This window comes from Periophthalmus magnuspinnatus, chromosome 19 (assembly GCF_009829125.3).
Source record: "Periophthalmus magnuspinnatus isolate fPerMag1 chromosome 19, fPerMag1.2.pri, whole genome shotgun sequence".
NCBI classification, from domain to species: domain Eukaryota; kingdom Metazoa; phylum Chordata; class Actinopteri; order Gobiiformes; family Gobiidae; genus Periophthalmus; species Periophthalmus magnuspinnatus.
Window position 1 is genome coordinate 27647813 of NC_047144.1, and position 19491 is coordinate 27667303.

The window sequence follows — 19491 nt, forward strand, 5'->3', positions numbered from 1 at the left end:
TAAACGCGAACCAGAACCAGTTTGACGATGAGTTGTCGATTTTTATCTGTGACATAATAATCAGGGGGCAAAGGGCAAATGAAACAACCTTGTAACAACCTTGTAACAACCTTGTAAACAATATTCATGAAAAAGCATGGATAAAGCTAATTCCAACTCCATATATGGTTTTGATGTGGCAAATAAAACTGACTTTTTGTTAACCCTCAGGGGGTCAAAAATGGCTTCAATCCAGAAAGAATAATAATAATAATGGAAATTTGTTATCCACCCATTATTTTTCTCTTAAACCATAAAAGCTACAGTCATGTGACTTTCTCATATTGTGCCCCATCACAAATAAGGCCCCTGTGAAATTTTTCACAAGTCCACAACACTTCCTGTACATTTTAGGGTAGGTATATTATATAATTTTTGTCATGTCCTGACATGTTCTATTTTATGATGTGTTTCAGATTTTTATGTTGACTTTTTTCCGGGTCGGGCTCTCACTGACCCAATGAAAATCAAAGTTTGAGGGGGGCACTATCGAGTCGTCTTTCGTTATTTTTTCTCGGGGTCTTTGGTGACAATTAGAGCTTGTTGAGTTCTAATTTTTGATACCACTCACTGCCATGTCGGGGCGTGTTTACTACTTGATTTTTGCCATTTTCCAGGCTCCGGACGCGGTTTTAATCCCTCGCCAGGACGTTGTCCCAGGCTCAGGCCTAATAATTAAAACTGCAAGCAGTGATAAAGGCCCTCGCCACTCTTTGCGACCGCAGGGTACATGCCACCATGGAGTTCTTGCCTCTCATTCCTGTTTACATCACCCCTCCCCCCAAAATCAGCAATTAAGTAATACTACTCCATTCATTCCAATGAGAGCATTTCTGACATTTTCACACCTGCTCGGTTGGAAATAGAGGTATGTCTTCATTGTTTTTTTTGTTCAGTATGATATGGGTAATATGTGTAACAAATTTCAATGGTCAATAAAAAAAGTCATTTTTTTCATCCCAATTAACAAAAAACCTATGTATTTCAAGGAGAAATGTCAGACGTTGCCATGGCAACACACTTTTAAACAGAGGTATGTTCTCATTAGCTATTTTGTTCAGTATGGAAATACAGATGTCCATGGCAAATTTTAAATTTTTTTGACAAAGTAAAATTTTTTGGATCCCATTCACAATTTCAAGGGGGCGCTGTGGAGCAATGGATTGTCTCAGCTATGTAAATTGTATATCATTAGGTTCAGATCAACAGTGTTACCAAAATGTATATTAATGCTGGTTAACAGGACACTGCATTTTTGAGTTAAGTGCAAGTAAATACTAAACGCCATTTTTCTTTGCATTTTGGCCACACCAACATTTTATGACTTAGCAAAATCCAAAAGAGTAGCCTATAATCCCACATGGGTCTAGTTCATTTTGACCAATTTGCAAGTTTCTTGAATGAACATCCATGGCGTAAAAAATTCAAACGAGATAGTTAAAATTTTGAAAAAAAAAATGGGTTCTGCCCACAATGGCTGACTTCCCGTAGGATTTAGGGTAGGGTCATAATATAATGTTTTACTTGCCTTGACATGTTCTATGTTTGTACCAAATTTCATTTGTCTACGATGAAAAAGGTCTCTCATGGCCATAATGTTTTTGATTTTTGACGTGGCGCTATTGAGTCATTTTGAAACATTAATTGTGTTTCACATGAAAATACAAAATTTGTCACCAATCTTGAATTTTAGGCCATGGTTGGATTAGTGTAGAGCAGGGGTGGCGAACAAGTTAGGTACAAAGAGCCAAAATTTTCAACCGTAACTCAAAGAGCCACACGACACACTGACCTGCCAAGAGAGACACACACACACACACAATTACAACCATATTATTTCCCTTAAAACACTCCTCTCCTTACAGAACAACAGCAAGCATTGTACTTTACTTTTTGTACTGTTCATTTCAAGATAAGTGTCCACCCTCAACACACACATCAAATGCAGCTTAGCCAGAGTTAACACAGCACCTACCCCAGAGGTCAGATACCCCCCACATACACACACAGGCATCTCTTCCTCTCTCTCTTTCTCTCACTCTGTCAAACACACACACACACGCACACACACATTTGCTCTTTATCTTCATCTCTTTCTCTCTCTGACACACACAACTACTGAACACACTTCAGAAACACATGTAGGGCCTGTATAATGTAAACTGATGGAATATTTTTTGTTTATTTTTTTAAATTATTTTAAGATATTTATATATTATCTTGTTTTATTGCATGTACCATTATCCTTCTGTTCTTTAACTGTGCGGTGCAATACTGGAATTTCCCCACTGTGGGACTAATAAAAGCTTATCTTATCTTATTAAAATATTAACACAAGCATAAGTCAGGTGTTATTTCCAAACTACATCACAGATTTTCTTACCTTGTTGGAGTGATGGGATGATAATCTCATTTTTTTTTTTTATTATCTGGAGCCAAGGTTTCAATTACATCCACAAAACACTGTTTTAAAAACTCTCCTTCGTTGTATGTTTTTTTTAGCACGGGCAATTTTCCACGCCACTTTATAGGATGCAAGTGTCACAGTTTCTCCATGCTTGTTCCATTGCTGAAGCATTTGAGACTGTCTTTTTACCGGGCTTTTCAAGGTGCTCAATTTGTGCTTGCGTAGTTCAGAACCTTTGGGGAATTCCTTGTCCATATTAGCCTGGAGATCGCTAAAATGATGCTGAAGATTTGAAGCCTTGAAATGTGATATTGTAGTATTGCAGATTAAACAGAGTGATTTGCCATTCCATTCAATAAAAAAGTAAGCATCTTCCCGTTCTTCCAGAAATGTGCTGTGTTCATCCTCATATTTTCGTTTAGTTTTGCATTTTGCCATTTTGACTCGAGGGTAACAGTCTGCACGCGCATGAAATGTTTACTTATTTTAGCGGCATTAGACGTAACCCGCGCAGATGACGAGCGGTCACCTGTCAGATGCAGCGTAAAAAAAAGCTGATAAATCAGTTTTTATATATTGATTATTATTTGTTTTAATAAGCCCTGGTGGATTTGAATGTGTTTTAAGAGAGAAAAAAATAAGTGAAACATGAGACAATGCAAAGAGCTGCAGTATATAGAAAAAATATTATGTGAGGCAAAGAGCCGCATTCCTATTGGCAGAGAGCCGCATGCGGCTCGAGAGCCGCGTGTTCGCCACCCCTGGTGTAGAGCATCTATTTAGTCTACAACAAAGTCCAGTACTCTGAACCCCATGTATTTCAATGACACATTTATTACCACAGTAACATGGTTGCAGATACAGGTATGTTCTTTTTGGCTTTATTGTTAAGTTTGTCAAGTCAGATGTCCATGCCGAATTTCAAATGTTTGTGACAAAGTAATTTTTTTGGTCCTATTCAAAAGTTCAAGGGGGCGCTGTGGAGCAATATAATGTCTAACCTATGTAAATTGTATATCATTGGATTCAGAACAAGATTTTTCTGTTAATACCATGAAATAGGACACTGCATGTTTGAGTTACGGGCCATTTAAAACTTCAAAAAACGTATTTTTTCTTTGCAGGCTGGCCACACCCACATTTTATGACTAGGAAAAATTCAAGAGAGTAACCTCCCACATGGATCTAGTTCATTTTGACCAATTTGCATGTTTCTTGAATGAAAATACACGGCATAAAAAATTTAAATGTAAGAGGTAAAATTTAAAAAAAAAATTGGGTTCCAGCCACAATGGACAACTTCCTGTAAGGTTTAGGGTGGGGTCATAATATCATTTTTTACTTGTCTTGACATGTTCTAATTTCTCAAGTTAAACCACTTCAGCTCTCAGCATGTCCTAGGTCAGATGAATTAACTTTTTTACTATACTTTACCTACATTTAGACATTTAATTTATGTGTAAAATATTAAATATATTCTGTTTAACGCTAGTAGTTTTTAGCTAACTGTGAGAGTCAAATGTTGCTGTCACTTGATGTCTGTGCAAATTGGGTAGAGTTGGCCACAAATTCTACAAATAAGATTAAGAATAAAAGTATTAAAGTATTTATACTAATAAGTGTCACTTGTTGAAATTCACTTCAAACTAAATATTAAGTTTGAGTAAAGATACGGTTGTTCAAAAGTAAAATGTAACTGAGTACTACACATCTGTGCTTATAGACTTCCTCACAGTGGGAAAAGTCATAGGTGCAGGGCTGGTGAGGCATCTATTTATTCAACATAAGTGACATCATAATAAATGTGATAGGCCTGCTCTAGACTCAGTGTGGGTTATAGGTCAGGTGTCTCTATTTTTAACAAATTTGATACCTGTTAACGGTAAAGAAGGGAATATATTGTCATTTGTTTAGCTAAAAATACAGAAAACTATGCATATAATGAGCATAAGGCAAAAATACACCAGCAGAAGTCCCAGAGATTATATAGTGGCCCACACGTGAGTAGAGAATTGACAATGTTTAGCGCTGTTTTCACATTGTAAAACCATAACAACATACCTAAAATTAAATCAAAACAAGCTAACTGCTGTCATGGTAACGGATACATTCCATGGTTGCTAATAGTTGCATATATAAGCCCTTACATTCCGATTTTCTGCCATTTTCTCTTTGCACTTGGAGAGAGAAGCTAAGCTAAGCTAACTAGCTAATAGCATCAAGCTAATCGCCTAATTCTTCGTTTGTTTTTCAGCGGATCTTGAACTCAGTGGGCCTAAAGTTCAACCACTTCAGCTCTCAGCATGTCCCAGGTCAGATGACTTTTTCCTTTTTTACTATACTTTACCTACATTTAGACATTTAATTTATGTACAAAATATTAAATATATTCTGTTTAACACTAGTAGTTATTAGCTAACTGTGAGTCAAATGTTGCTGTCACTTGATGTCGGTGCAAATTGGGTAGAGTTAGCCACAAATTGTATTAACAAATTTCTTGGGTTATTCTTAATCTTATTAAGTAGTAAAGAGTATTTATACTAATAAGTATTTGGGGAAACTACTACTGAAGGAGCGGTGCAAGAAACACAAAAGTTCAGATCATTTCATATCGTCAACGTAAAGCTTTTGCCACTTGTTTACTGTTACTTCAAACTAAATATTAAATTGGAGTAAAGATAGGATTGTTCAAAAAGTAAAATGTAACTGAGTACTACACATCTGTGCTTATAGACTTCCTCAGTGGGAAAAGTCATAGGTGCAGGGCTGGTGAGGCGTCTATTTATTCAACATAAGTGGCATCATAATAATTGTGATAGGCCTGCTCTAGACTCAATGTGGGTTATGGGTCAGGTGTCTCTATTTTTAACTAATTTAATACATGTTAACGGTAAAGAAGGGAATATATTGTCATTTGTTTAGCTAAAAATACAGAAAACCATGCATATAATTAGCATAAGGCAAAAATACACCAGCAGAAGTCCCTGAGATTATATAGTGACCCACACATGAGTAGAGAATTGACAATCTTTAGTGCTCTTTTCACAATGCAAAACCATAACAAACCTAAAATTAAATCAAAACAAGCTAACCGCTGTCATGGTAACCAGATACATTCCATGGTTGCTAATAGTTGCATATATAAGCCCTTACATTCCGATTTTCTGCCATTTTCTCTCTGCACTTGGGGAGAGAAGCTAAGCTAAGCTAACTAGCTAATAGCATCAAGCTAATCGCCTAATTCTGCGTTTGTTTTTCAGCGGATCTTGAGCTCAATGGGCCTCAAGTTCAACCACTTCAGCTCTCAGCATGTCCCAGGTCAGATGACTTTACTTTTTTTACTATACTTTACCTACATTTAGACATTTAATTTAGGTTCAAAATATTAAATATATTCTGTTTAACGCTAATAGTTATTAGCTAACTGTGAGTCAAATGTTGCTCCCCTGATGTCTGTGCAAATTAGGTAGAGTTAGCCACAAATTGTACTAATAAGATTAAGAGTAACCCAAGAAATTTGTCAAGTAGCAAAGAGTATTTATATAAAGTATTTGGGAAAACTACTACTGAAGGAGTGGTGCAAGAAACACAAATGTTCAGATCATGTCATATCGTTAACATAAAGCTTTTGTCACTTGTTGACTGTTACTTCAAACTAAAAATTACTGAAGTAGGAGTAAAGATACAGTTGTTCAAAAAGTAAAATGTAACTGAGTACTACACATCTGTGCTTATAGACTTCCTCACAGTGGGAAGAGTAACCAAAACTGTATACTCCAGTACTGTTACTTCAAACTTTAGATGTGCTCATAGAAGTTTGTTTTTCAGTTGGTCGGTTGTGGTCCTTGATGGATGTTTGGTCACAGGACGTACTGTTTACATCCCAGAGGAGACGTCGGAGGAGCCTCTAATCCCACATGAGCCTAGTTCATTTTCTCCAATTTGCAAGTTTCTTGAATAAAAATTCACAGTGTAAAAAATTGAACTGTGAGAGTTACAATTTTGAAAAAATTGGGTTCTGCCTACAATGGCCAACATCCTGTAAGGTTTAGGGTGGGGTCATAATATAATTTTTAACTTGTCTTGACATGTGCTATGTTTTTACCAAATTTCATTTGTCTACAATGAAAAAGCTCTCTCATTGCCATAATGTATTTTAATTTATGAGGTGGCGCTATTTAGTTATTTTGAAACATAAATTTTTTTTGCACATGAAAATACAATTTTTTTTTGCCAATCTTCAATTTTAGGCCACAGTTGAATTAGTGTAGAGCATCTATTTAGTCTAGTACTCTGAACCCCATGTATTTCAATGTATATTAATGCCGGGAAATAGGACACTGCATGTTTGAGTTACGTGCAATTTAAAACTCCAAAAAATTGCTTTTTTCTTTGCAGGCTGGCCACACCAACATTTTATGATTTAAAAAAATCCAAGAGAGTAGCCTATAATCCCACATGGATCTAGTTCATTTTGACCAATTTGCAAGTTTCTTCAATTCAATGTGGGAGTGAAAATTTTGAAGAAAATGGGGTTCCTTCCACAATGGCCGACTTCCTGTAGGGTTTAGGGTGGGGTCATAATATCATTTTTTACTTGCCTTCACATGTTCTATGTTTGTACCAAATTCAATTTGTCTACAATGAAAAAGGTCTCTCATTGCCATAATGTAATTCTTTTTTGAGGTGGTGCTATTAAGTCATTTTGATACGTTAATTTTTTTGATCATCAAAATAATACATTTTTCATCAACCTTGAATTTTGGGTGCAATAAAATTGACTTTGTTAACGTTCAGGGGGTCAAAAGTGGCTTCAATCCGGCCACCAAAATAATAATAATAATGGAAACGCATTTTCCACCCATTATTTTTCTCCTAAACCATAACAGCTACAGTCATGGACTTTCTCACATTGTGCCCCATCACAAATAAGGCCCCTGTGAATTTTTTCACTAGTCCAAGACAAATCGATTGTCTCCTATGAATTTTTGAAAATGAAATTTCAAGAGTGCGCTAGAGAGCCATTTTGTGAGAGAGTGCCTTGATTTCCATATCATTGCGTTCAGCTCACAAATGTGAATAAACGCTGTATTAACTTTTTCCCAACAAAAAATGTGTGAAAGAGATTTTTTTTTAATATATATTCAAAAATGTGCAATTTTGTTGAAAATTCACCATGACCACACCCAAAGTCATAATCAAAATGTAATTGATAATCTTTAATCACACATGGGTTTAGTGGGTTTTGGGCAAACTTGAAGTGTTTGTGATGAAAACTGTGCGAGGAGATGTCCTAAATGTGAGGGTGTGCACTTTTGTCATTCCCAGCTTTGATCCAATATGGCCGACTTCCTGTACATTTTAGGGCGGGGCCATAATATAATTTTTGTCATGTCCCGACATGTTCTATTTTTTGATGAGTGTTTTGTATTTTCACATTAATTTTTTTCCCAGTCGGGCTCCCATTGGTCCCATAAAAATGAAAGTTTGAGGTGGCGCTACCAAGTCCTATTTCGTTACTTTTTCTCGGGGTCTTTTGTGACAATTAGAGGTCGTCAAGTTCAAATTTTTGATACCAATCACTGGCATGTCGGGGCGTGTTTACTGGTTGATTTTTGCCATTTTCCATGCTCCAGACACGGTTTTAATGAGTCCCTTGCCGGGACATTGTCCCAGGCTCGGGCCTAATTAAAACTGCAAGCAATGATAAAGGCTCTTGCCACCCCTTGGAACTGCAGGGTACACGCCATTGCAAAGTTTGCGCCTCTCGTCCCTGCTTAAATCGCCCCTCCCCCCAAAATCAGCATCTATGTAATACTACTTCATTCATTCATCCCAAAGAAACCATTCATGACAGACATGTCAAACTCAGGCGCGTGGCCCAAATTTGGCCCTTTAAATGATATTTGGCCTGCGAGATCATATCAAATATGTATTAGAGCTGGCCCGCCGGCCGCCGCATCAGTATAGCACATGCACGTCACCTTACTCAAATTTAATCCACCCCTTCTGAAAAACATGCAGATGTTGTTGAAACTTCTCAATAAATATTTTGTTTGGCCTGCGATTTTGGCCCTCTGTGAATTTGTGTTTGACAGGGTTTGGAAATACAGGTATGTCTTCATTGGCTTTTTTGTTCAGTGTGATGTGGGGAATATATGTACCAAATTTCTGTGATTGTTTTTCATCGCAGTTAACCAAAACCAATGTATTTCTATGAGAAAGGTGTCATGGTAACACGGTAAAAAATAGTCATCATTGGCTTTTTTTTGTTCAGTATGGCAAGGTGGACAATGCACACAAATGTTTCATTTGGACCGATACAATTCAACATCACCTGTGAGAAATCCACGCATTTTTATGCTTTTCACTGATTTGTGGATTAGCCACATCCACATTTTAGAATTCATAAAAAATCTAAACAATATTTAACTGCACATGTCTTGGTTAGTTTTCCTAATTTTCAAGCATTTTGAAAGAAATTCCAAGGTGGAGATATTGAAAGTAAGAGAAGAGCAATTTGGCAAAAATGGGGTTCCGCCAAATATGGCTGACTTCCTGTTGGGTTTAGGATGTCATGGTGCAAAGGGAACAGAATAAAATGGGCAGAGCAAACAGTAAAACATGTTCTTCACTCGAGGTCACTCATGGTTCAGAATCAGATACAGGATCTTTAATTTTGGAATGTTTTTATGCACTGTATATGGTACAGCACTATTTCTTAGCTGTGTTCCAAAATTGAAACTCTCTTTCACAACCTATAAATAAAAAGGTAAAAAGGTTTATAAAAGGTCTCCAAACATGACCTTACCAGCACAGTAAGGATTGTGGGAATACAATGTGCCCCGCAGCCTGAATCTGGATCAAAACTAGTAAATTGTGACTTTTATTTAAAATGTTCCGCCTGATAAATTATACAAACAGGGAATTGGCTGTGAGCGGTCTGCATTTACGTCACTGGCCACTGCTGCGTTCTCTCGCATTACTTAGTGTGTTATTGAATAAAACAGGCCAAGGTGACGGAGGGAGAGTCTATTGTTGCATTGCTTTTGGCTACCTAGCTCTCCATCTGCGCGCGGGTTATAGGAGCAGATGTACGGGATGATGATAGCTGAGGAAAGCAGAGTGCATGAGGGACTGTGATTTGAGGTTTCTGGATGGGAGAATGAGCTTGTCCTGCAGGGAGAGGAGACACACGCCACTTGAGTTTGACAGAAGCATGGCAGTGGGACAGAAAACATGTTTTTGTTTCAGAACGAATTCACGTGACATCACAACATTCTAGAATCCCACTAGTTTAAAACTGATTAAACAAAAAGTCAAAGTCATATTCAGAAGTTTTAAGGCTAGTCATAACTTGAAAAATACGGCTTAATATCGCTTAGTGCATTTGATAGGTTGTCATGTTTTTCTAATTATTAGCTAGTTTGGTAGGATAGTACCTATGGTGAATATTTATCATAGTTTTACATTAGTTAAGTATCAGTTGGTGGAAATGTAAAAGTACAAAAATACAGGATGTAGAGCTTAGTTTTAAAACAGAATTCCTCTATCTGTGTCATCAACACCAAGGCTCAATCCGAAACTGGAGGAGCCCAGAGGAGAAGCAGCTATTGCTGTGGATTGTGTATTGGTGGCTCTGAATCCTCCTAACCAGGTGGACAACAGCTGTTCAGTAAAAACTACAACAGCCATAAGACAGACTACAACAAGCGCACCATCCTCTGCTAATGCGCTGAGTTTTATGAGAATTATGTAAACCTGTCAGTTTTTACAGTCAATGTTTTTTCTCACTTAGATAAATAATGTGACTCCACATGAGTAAATGACTGCTGTTAAATAAAGAGCTGTGCTAAACCTGCATATGTATTGTATGATCTCTGAAAAGTTAACACATGAGCCACCTTCAATGTAATAAAAGCACAGAACATCTGTCACAGAAAGGGAAACATATTACACTGAATCCCGTCCTTTAGCTTGACAACAGCTGACCGCATCAGCAGCACAAGGAGCAAACTTTTTTTTCAGAGCTTATAGTTTATGCAAATTAACCATGTGGTTTTAAGTTCCGTTTCTCTAAACAAATATGCTCAAAGCTGCATTAAACACATTACAGTATCGAATGAGCTGATGTGTCTCTATAGTAGTTATGCTTAATATGTTGTAAAGTTGACTTTATTCAGGCAGAAGATTTTAATTAATTTTAATCTGATGCAGTGTATAACTTCAGTTCAGCTAATTTCAGTTTGATCTGAAGTGAATTGTGGGATGCCTCATAGCTCCTAGCAGCTGGTTAGGAAACTCCCAAGGTTCCTATGCTAAAGGAACTTCCTAACTTCCTACCTTCACTAATCTGTTCGGATGGTTCTTGTCATGGCTGATAATGGCAATGATGATATACTCCCTAGGCAAACTTAACCAACACGGAAGGGGCCTTCAGTGATGTCACACTTACACATTACAACATCACCTCAATATAGGCTAGTCAAGCAACACTTAATTTCAGGAGCATTCAAAACCAATAAACATGCATTGCATTCACAATTAAGAGTAGGAAACCTTCACAGATACTGTCAAAAATAAAAAAATTAAAATGCGATTTAATGATGCCAAACAAAATGCCACCAAAATTACGCTATGTGAGCTTCAACAAGTCTGTCCAATAAACTGCAGAATGTCACCATTTCATATAAATATAAGACACCAACCAGACAATAACAAAACCAACTATTCTTAGGCTATACAACAGCAAATAACTGAAAATGTGGCGCAGTTGAGATTGAACGAACTTTAGTGCAGTTTTAACTGAGGTGACTTTAGTGCGCCAATGCGTGGAGCTCCATCTCCCTGTGTGCCTGTGCGCTGAGCTGCAGGTCCACTCGAGTGTCTCCAAACATTTTTAAATGCACCATAACGGGGTGACAGTGGCTCAGGGCAGCTGTGGCTACTACTGTAGCCACAGCTGCCATGGGGCAGACTGACAGAAGTGAGGCTGCCAATCTGCGCCATCGGCCCCTCCGACCACCACCTATCATTCGCGCACACACCACTTTCATACTAGGCAATGTGGGTGAAGTGTCTTGCCTAAGGACACAACGGCAGAACTTGGTCCGAGCGGGTCCGACCTTCGGGTTGGGGGAACAACACTCTAACCACTGAGCCACTGTCGCCCCACAAGGAGATATGTGATTGCATTGTAGAGGATTTGCTTCTATGCACTAGAGTCTACACAGCCAGGTTGATTTGTAATTCAAAGTGGTGTAATGACCTAAGAATATGAGGAGTTTAGTCGTGTTTTGCCACTCTAAGATGCTTTATAAACATCAAGCTTTCCTCCCAACAGGAACCACAGGTCTTTTCAAGATGTTAGCTCTATTCTCTATTCTCTATTGCTCTAATCTTGTAAAAACAAACATGGCAATTTAGGAGTAAAAAATGAAGTAGTGAATGATGTGAACATTTGTGTTCACACATGATACAAATTTGTGGCTGTGGTTCAGATCAAGGTTTGTCATGCTCTATGGTCTGACCTTCCTGGATTCAAACAGAATGAAGCAGGGAATATCTGGTCAGACAAACTGCACATTGCATGAGATTTATGAAGTTGTAGTGTATCGTTTTGAATTCTACTTTTGTATATTTATGGAAAATTGCCATGCGGGAGCATGGGTGACATAGTCTTATGGGCTGAGCCTTGGACAGGCTTGTACTGCTAACTTTAAGGAGACTTTGAATAAGGCCCGGGAGAGAACACTCATTACTCAAACATGCATGGATGACATTTAAAACCCATTGAGGCATGTTTTTTGATAAGGGAACATTATAACATTGTAGAAAGGTCCAACATTTAGCATAATACACCCTTTAAATTTAAATTATAAATAAGTTCCATTATTCTTACATTCATTTTTTTCCCTTTTTACGCTTACTGGAGTCTTTTCTCAGACCACTCACTCCTGGTTTCAATTTGACTTACCCCGGCAGCAAATCCTAAACTACCGTCCAGGATGCGTTTCTGAAAAAGACAGAAGAGAACAGTGTCAAATCAATAGCTTCAAACTGTGGAACATGGATGTCTTCAATAGACTGGCAAAAGGCAACTCAAAGCTTAGCTCAAAGAAATTGGTTAGAAAGGAGACAGTCAGATCCAATAATCTTATACTCAACAAAATACCAACCATATCCGAGGAGTAGTGCTCTGAAAAAAGGGCAACATGTGTGGGACAGTGGAAACTGCTATTACACAAAGGTGACTGGATATGATGAGTGTGACCAAGCTTATGATAGAACTACAATACTGTCTTGAGTAAGCACAGGGACAAAAATCTGAATTAATTTGTTTTGTTGTTAATAATAAGGCAACCTTTCATCAAGTACGTAAAAGGTTTAAAAGTGAAATTACAAAATCTGCATAGCTCCTGTTCTACTGAATGTTATTGTAGAAATCGTCTCTAGGAAAAAAAAGCTTGATTGAGTTTATCGTGGCCTGGACTCTTACGGATTAAAAAGAAAACTACAATCACAACTGAACCTGGGTTGATATAGAGGTCACATGCAAGTTTTACTCATTCTCAGTAAATGGACATGCCTCATGTGAATTCACTCACCGAGCATTCATACATTATATATATATATATATATATATATATATATATATATATATATATATATATATATATATATATTATATATATATATATATATATATAAGCTGTCTGCTGCCTGATCTTCAAATATTTATACATTTTAGTGCAGCTCAGCAAAAACTCCATAATGATATGATACGACAGTAAGTAGTGACACCAGGCTTTGGCTATAATCTGGCATGTTTACATTCATGTTGAACCATGTTTGTTCATTAACATGCACTGTCCCAGTCAAATAAATAAATAAATAAACAGCGAATTAGCTAGGTACTGTTGTGCACAGAGCCAATTTTTTAGCTTTAAACATGTTTACCACTTCTCTGGGGACATAGGGTAGCATTTTTTATTTCAAATTTCATAAACATGACCTATCTCTCTTTAACTGGAACCTCTGCTTTTTTAAAGCAAACATATTATGCTAAATCTTCAAAACTTTAGAGCTTTTATCCGTGTTACAGTCATTTCCCCTCACCCAAAATTTTATTCTGAGTGATTTGTGCATGTTTGAGCAATATCTAAACGCTTATTTCCGTGGCTCCATATTGCTGATCAACCCCCATTTTCACCAGCATTGCTCTGAACTAAGTCGTTTTAGATAAAATGTGCAAAATGTAAAATAAGACAAAAACCCCAATAGGTCTTCTTTGAAAAAAAATACATATGACAGTTAGTTACTCAGTTCAAACTTTGTCCCACACTCATTTAGTCCAACTATTATGATAAATTTTTACCTGTCGACTGGAGAAGACAAAGACCAAAGCAGCTCCAGCGGCTGTTAAACCCCATGTGAACAAGGTCCCCAGCAGGGCCTGTGTCACTGGGCCATACCCCTCCAGCATGATGCCGCTCCTACAGAACAGAAGACACAATGCCCCATATGGTGAATCCAAATTGGAACCGGTGCACTTTGCGGAAAAAGGTAAATCAGATCGAACCTGGGATCAATTTGGCTGTTTAAATTTACTACTATGGATCAGACCTGGACGGCAGAGGGGTTACAGACACTGCCCTGGGAATGATTATGTACTACTGAAGTGTCAATAAGGATGCAGAGGAGATAGTATTGTCATGATACGAAAATTTCAAACTCAGTTTTGACAATAAGGAATAGACTTAATACTCAATACAGGATGTACCAATACTGATATCTGATATCAGCACTGGTCCAGGAAATTTTGGGTATCGAGTATCGGTTCCATGGTAACAGTTCACTCGATATGATGTAATAAGACTGATAGTGTTTGTAAGATAAATAGCAATTACATACCACACTTGGATCCTTTTTGCAATTAGCTAACTGTGCTTATTGGGGAAAAAAGGTAATTTTCTGTCCCTACACTAGTGTAGGTTAATATCAGGTTTCAGCTGTGCATCCATATAAATACCAATTCTGATACCACAAGAATAATTAAAAACTCTTTACTTTACAATATTCAGCATTTAATAATACTTTCTTTCATATTACCATGTGGTCTTATCTGTGTAATCCCTCAGTTATCCAGGTAGGTACCACAGCTGTCCATGGATCCACGTGGTCTCATAATTGTTATAGCTCAAGATGTCTAAAGCTATTCAGGTATTCAGTTATTCTAAAGCTATTTCTGTCCTTTTAAAATTACTTTTTTTGTGGCATCAATACTTGCTCTAATGAGTATCTAGTTTCGATAGTAGTTTTAGTATTGAATAGTATCTGATTTTTTATTCTTGTGACAACCCTACAAAGAAGTAAAGGCAGGTAACTGTAACTGCCACGTCTTTAATAAACATTTGTCTTGTCGTGATGGTTAGAAGTTTGTCACACCCAGCCAGTATGCAAACAAATCCTCCAAATATTTTGGTTCACCATAGGCTATGGGGCACAAGACACAAATAGCTTATCAATTAGTTTTTGTTTGAGTCTAGTTATAGGCTAAGATAAAATTATTTCCGGGCTTAATATTTTGATTCCCAATTACATTGTGTCTAAGTATTTCGGTAATACAATAATTCATGGTGGGAAAAAAAATTGATGCATCGCTGTGTTTTGAATGGGAGAGGTCACCTTAGGGTCACAATTTTTGAATATCCATAAAATCTGCATAGATTCATTTTTTTCTACTTTTTTCTACTACTCAAATCTCTTCCTCTACCTCAAAATCTATTCATACATGTGCAAACGTCATAGATACATGGTATATTATTATAATGCAACTTTGCCATAAAAGTATACCCTGAGTAAACAATAAAAAGAAAACAAATTACATATTTTCAAAATTAAAAGAGTGACGTGAAAAACTTGAACAAGATTTGTTAGAGCCTAATACATGCCAATAATTCATGGTGGGGGGAAAAAAATGTGCATTACTGTGTTTTGAATGGGAGAGGTTTATGCAGAATTCCCCATTGACATCCATTATAAACGCATAATATGATTAAAAGCATTACAATACCTTGGATAACAATAGAAATCTGAATAAAACTGATCTGGTTGTTTTGGTCTGACGGGAAAGATTAGCTGTGAGTCCAGCACAGACACTGTGACCCCGTGACTGGCCTCCTGTGGCACCTGAGTGAACACATAACTATTAGTGGTCAAAACAAGTGCACCTCAAAAGACATGTCCCCTCTGATTGCCCGTACAAAGTTGACAGATGTTTTTTATTTATTTTTGTCAAAATGTAAAAAAGACAAAGAACTGCCTAGGTCATTTTCACAGCAGCCATTTGGGGTCCGAAAAATGAGCAGAAGCCACAGTAAAGAAGAGGCTCTTTAGGCTGTTGATAGAAGAAGAGGATCTTTGCATTCAAGATGAACAGGCGGAGGTAAGCTCAACTTATGGAGTAACTAAAGGAGATCGCAGTAGAAGTATGGAAAAGATGTCCGGTGAAGAAATGGGTAAGTTGGAGGCTGAGGAGGAGGAGAGTGGAGATAGAAGAGCAAAGAGGTGGAAAGGAGGAGACCAAAGAACAGGTGGACAAAGAGAAGAAGAGTGATGGCAAGGAGGACAAAGAGGACAAAGAGGAGCAGGAGGACAAATAAAAGGACAGAGAGAAAAAGAAAGAAGAGGAAGAGAATGGAGAGGAGCGTGAGGAGAAACAGAGTGAAGAGAAGGAGGAGGAACTTTCTGGGGACACTTGGAAAGGAAGATACTGTGATGACATTTATGATTCAAGCAGAGAGAATTCATCCAGATTCATGTCAAGGAGTTTGATTGTTATCTCAAGTTTTGGTCTCCACTAAGGTCAAGTTGTTTTTGAGGTGTTCCTTTGTCAGGGGTTGGAGCTAAAGAACTTGTGGGTGGTGACAGTATAACCTGTCTGGTTCTCAGTCACTTAGGGGTCAGTTTCATGCCCTGACGAACCTTCCTCCTTTGACTCTTTGTCTGTTTGTTTAATTTTCAGGTTATAAGAAGGGTTGTTCTGATACCAATATTGGTATTGACAAAAGCTCCAGTACTGCACAATTTGCAGGTATTGGTATCAGTGAGTACTCACTAATCTGCTACTACACTGCAGTTTCCAGAATGAGGAGGAATTGATGTCTGCGGCTAATACTACTGCTAATGCCCAGAGCAGGTTAAATGCAGATTCTGGAGGCTCTGTAGACACTTAAAACATGGTGATAATGACAGAAAAGATACTTGTGTTACCTCTTTGATACCTTCATTCAGCCTTTGGTGTGGATGCTGAGCTTAATAAAATAACTATGTAGAGTGCAATGCAGTGCAATACAATATTGGACCGGTATCGGTATACCTTTAGTGATATATAATAGGCTGTATTAAATTTAGTTCAAGGTTTTAATGGCATTTTTCTACTTTTTACTGTTTATTCAGGATGTACCTTTAAGGCAATATGACCCTTGAGTGTCCTGAAGGTGACTTTTTTACATAAACGTCCCCCATTCAAAACGGTGATAACATATTAGGCTCTAATACACTGCCTGCCCAAAAAAAAAAAGTCGGCACCTGACTTTTAGCAAATGGGTACGAGCCTCCTGCAGTTGGTCAGGTCTAGGTTCAACAAAAGTATGTGCTCAAAGAATGAGATCAGCTGACTACCTGAATATACTGAATGACCAAGTTATTCAATCAATGGATTTTTTCTTCCCTGATGGCACGGGCATATTCCAAGATGACACTGCCATGATTCATCAGGCTCAAATTGTGACAGAGTGGTTCAGGGAGCATGAGACATCATTTTCACACATGGATTGGCCACCACAGAGTTCAGACCTTAACCCCATTGAGAATCTTTGGGATGTGCTGGAGAATGCTTTGTGCAGCGGTCAGACTCTACCATCATCAATGCAAGATCTTAGTGAAAAATTAATACAACACTGAATGGAAATAAATCTTGTGACATTGTAGAAGCTTATTGAAACAATGCCACAGCGAATACGTGCCGTAATCAAAGTTAAAGGCATGTGTGACCTTTTTTTGGCAAGGCAGTGTAAATTCAGTACATTTTCAACTCCACTTTAAGAGGTTATTTTTACATTTTTATGGTTCACATATGCTTTTGTAACTAATACTGTTAAAATATAGCAGGTTCTAGGTTCTAGTCACTGATAGAAATGATCAAGTTCAACATTCTTTTATTTACCTTTTGGATTTTTAAAGACAACGTATCATATTATCAATAAGATAATCTGGCTCTGCCCTAATAGATTAAGGGTTGTACAGGGAGCAGAGCAGTTACTTTAAGTGATGAGAAGGTGCAGAAGGTTTCTTTCAGTGCACCACAGGGACTACAGAAGCTTGGTTCATTTGACTAATGGTAATATGGTAAAGTCCCAAAAGAATTACTTGTTATGCATTTTTAGGCTACATACTGCATCTTTAATTTACTGATGTAACACACTCACTTTAAACTAGTTTGACTAGTAGTAGGATAATATCCCTTCGAATGGGTTTAATTTGGCACTTCATGGGTAGTTATTGGTGCAGGAATGGCCAAAAATGTGGACATTTACTTGAATAACATTGATAAAGCACAAATGACTTAAGAAATAAATAAATAAATAAATTTAAAAAAAAAATAAAATTAAAATTTGATTGCAAATGTTAAAATTTGGTTTATAGCTTTTTAATTGAAAATCTCACGTACGTAGGTTAACTAGATGAATACAATATTGGCTACAAACATTTATAACTAAAATATATTGTAAAAGTTTTAACGCATAAATAGCCTACGTGTAGCATTTTACGTCGTGTTTGAGTAGAAACAGATAGTCAATAGAAAAGTCCTTAAATGTACGTGACGTACGTGACCTACCTGTCAAAAGTTTCACTCGTAAACTTGATGATGCTGCCTTCTGTCTCTGTTGTAGGAATTAAGACTGCTAAATTCCCAGTCCGATCTTTTAAAACTAATCGCTAGCCTCTCATTCGTTGGATACCAGGTAATGTTAGTATATAAGTTATATTTTGCTATTTGATCACTTGTTTCTAGTGGCACTGCAGCAGCTGTCTATTTTCTTCCTACTTCCCGGTCCACGTGTCTCTATGACACCCAATGACAGCGCAAGTCCCGCCCCCTCTGCGAGCTGTTTGGCCGAGAGGAGCGGCCGCGTGCGAGGAGATGTGTCACGTGAGCAGCCAAACGGTATTATAATATTAATTATCACTAATATTACACCTGTACGACGGGGTATAAGGGTCATTTAAATAAAATAAATTATGCGGGCGCTACGAGAATAAAGTCGTAGCATTTCGACATTAAAGACGTAATTTTATGAGAATAAAGTCGAAGCCAGAAACAGTCGTAATATTACGAGAATAAAGTCGTAATATTACGAGAATAAGGTTGTAATTTTATGAAAATATACGATACTGTGTGTCAATGAGTAAACTAGTGCATTAAGGAGAATTTGGAGCATTTTGTTCGGATATACTTTCAGCTGGGGTTTACGCACGATGAAATACTGTGTCTTTTGGCCCACCTTCACTACACTACCATCAGTTTAAGTACTTTGAAGTAAGACAGCTTTGAGTTTGTTTGAAATTGCTACTTTTGTGGAAGAGGAACTGGCTGGAAGTGGTCGGCTGCAGGGGAATCGGTGGTTACACCATAGAGCTGTCCAGAGAGGATTTGGGGGCCAAACCATAACGCACTAGTCTACTTATTCATAGACAGTAGCCTATTTCTCATAAAATTACGACTTTATTCTCGTAATATTAGAACTTTATGCACGTAATATTACGACTTTATTCTCATAGTACTATGAGTTTATTCTCATAAAATTACGTCTTTAATGTCAAAATGCTACGACTTTATTCTCGAAGCGCCCGGATAATTTGTTTTATTTAACTGACCCTTATACTCCATCGTACACCTGTATAAGGCTTATGAATAAAAGAGAAACATTATGCTGTGTTTATAATTAAGACATAGAGACTTTTTATTGCCACTGTTAGTG

At 37.4% G+C, this 19491-nt stretch overlaps 1 protein-coding gene across 2 annotated transcripts in view; it reads right to left on the minus strand.

Moving 5' to 3' along the window:
- Positions 1 to 18574, minus strand: part of LOC117387508 (zinc transporter ZIP11-like) — a 146413-nt gene extending 127839 nt beyond the window's left edge. The window contains exons 1-3 of one of the 2 annotated variants that reach the window (XM_033985024.2): positions 18348 to 18574; positions 13824 to 13941; positions 12423 to 12461 (exon numbers count right to left, since the gene is read on the minus strand). In XM_033985024.2, the coding sequence (XP_033840915.1) occupies positions 12423 to 12461; positions 13824 to 13931 (147 nt within the window). In that variant the 5' untranslated portion in view covers positions 13932 to 13941; positions 18348 to 18574. The remainder of the gene's footprint in view (positions 1 to 12422; positions 12462 to 13823; positions 13942 to 18347) is intronic. The other variant, XM_033985025.2, reaches the window with a different exon arrangement.
- Positions 18575 to 19491: the final 917 nt, after the last annotated feature.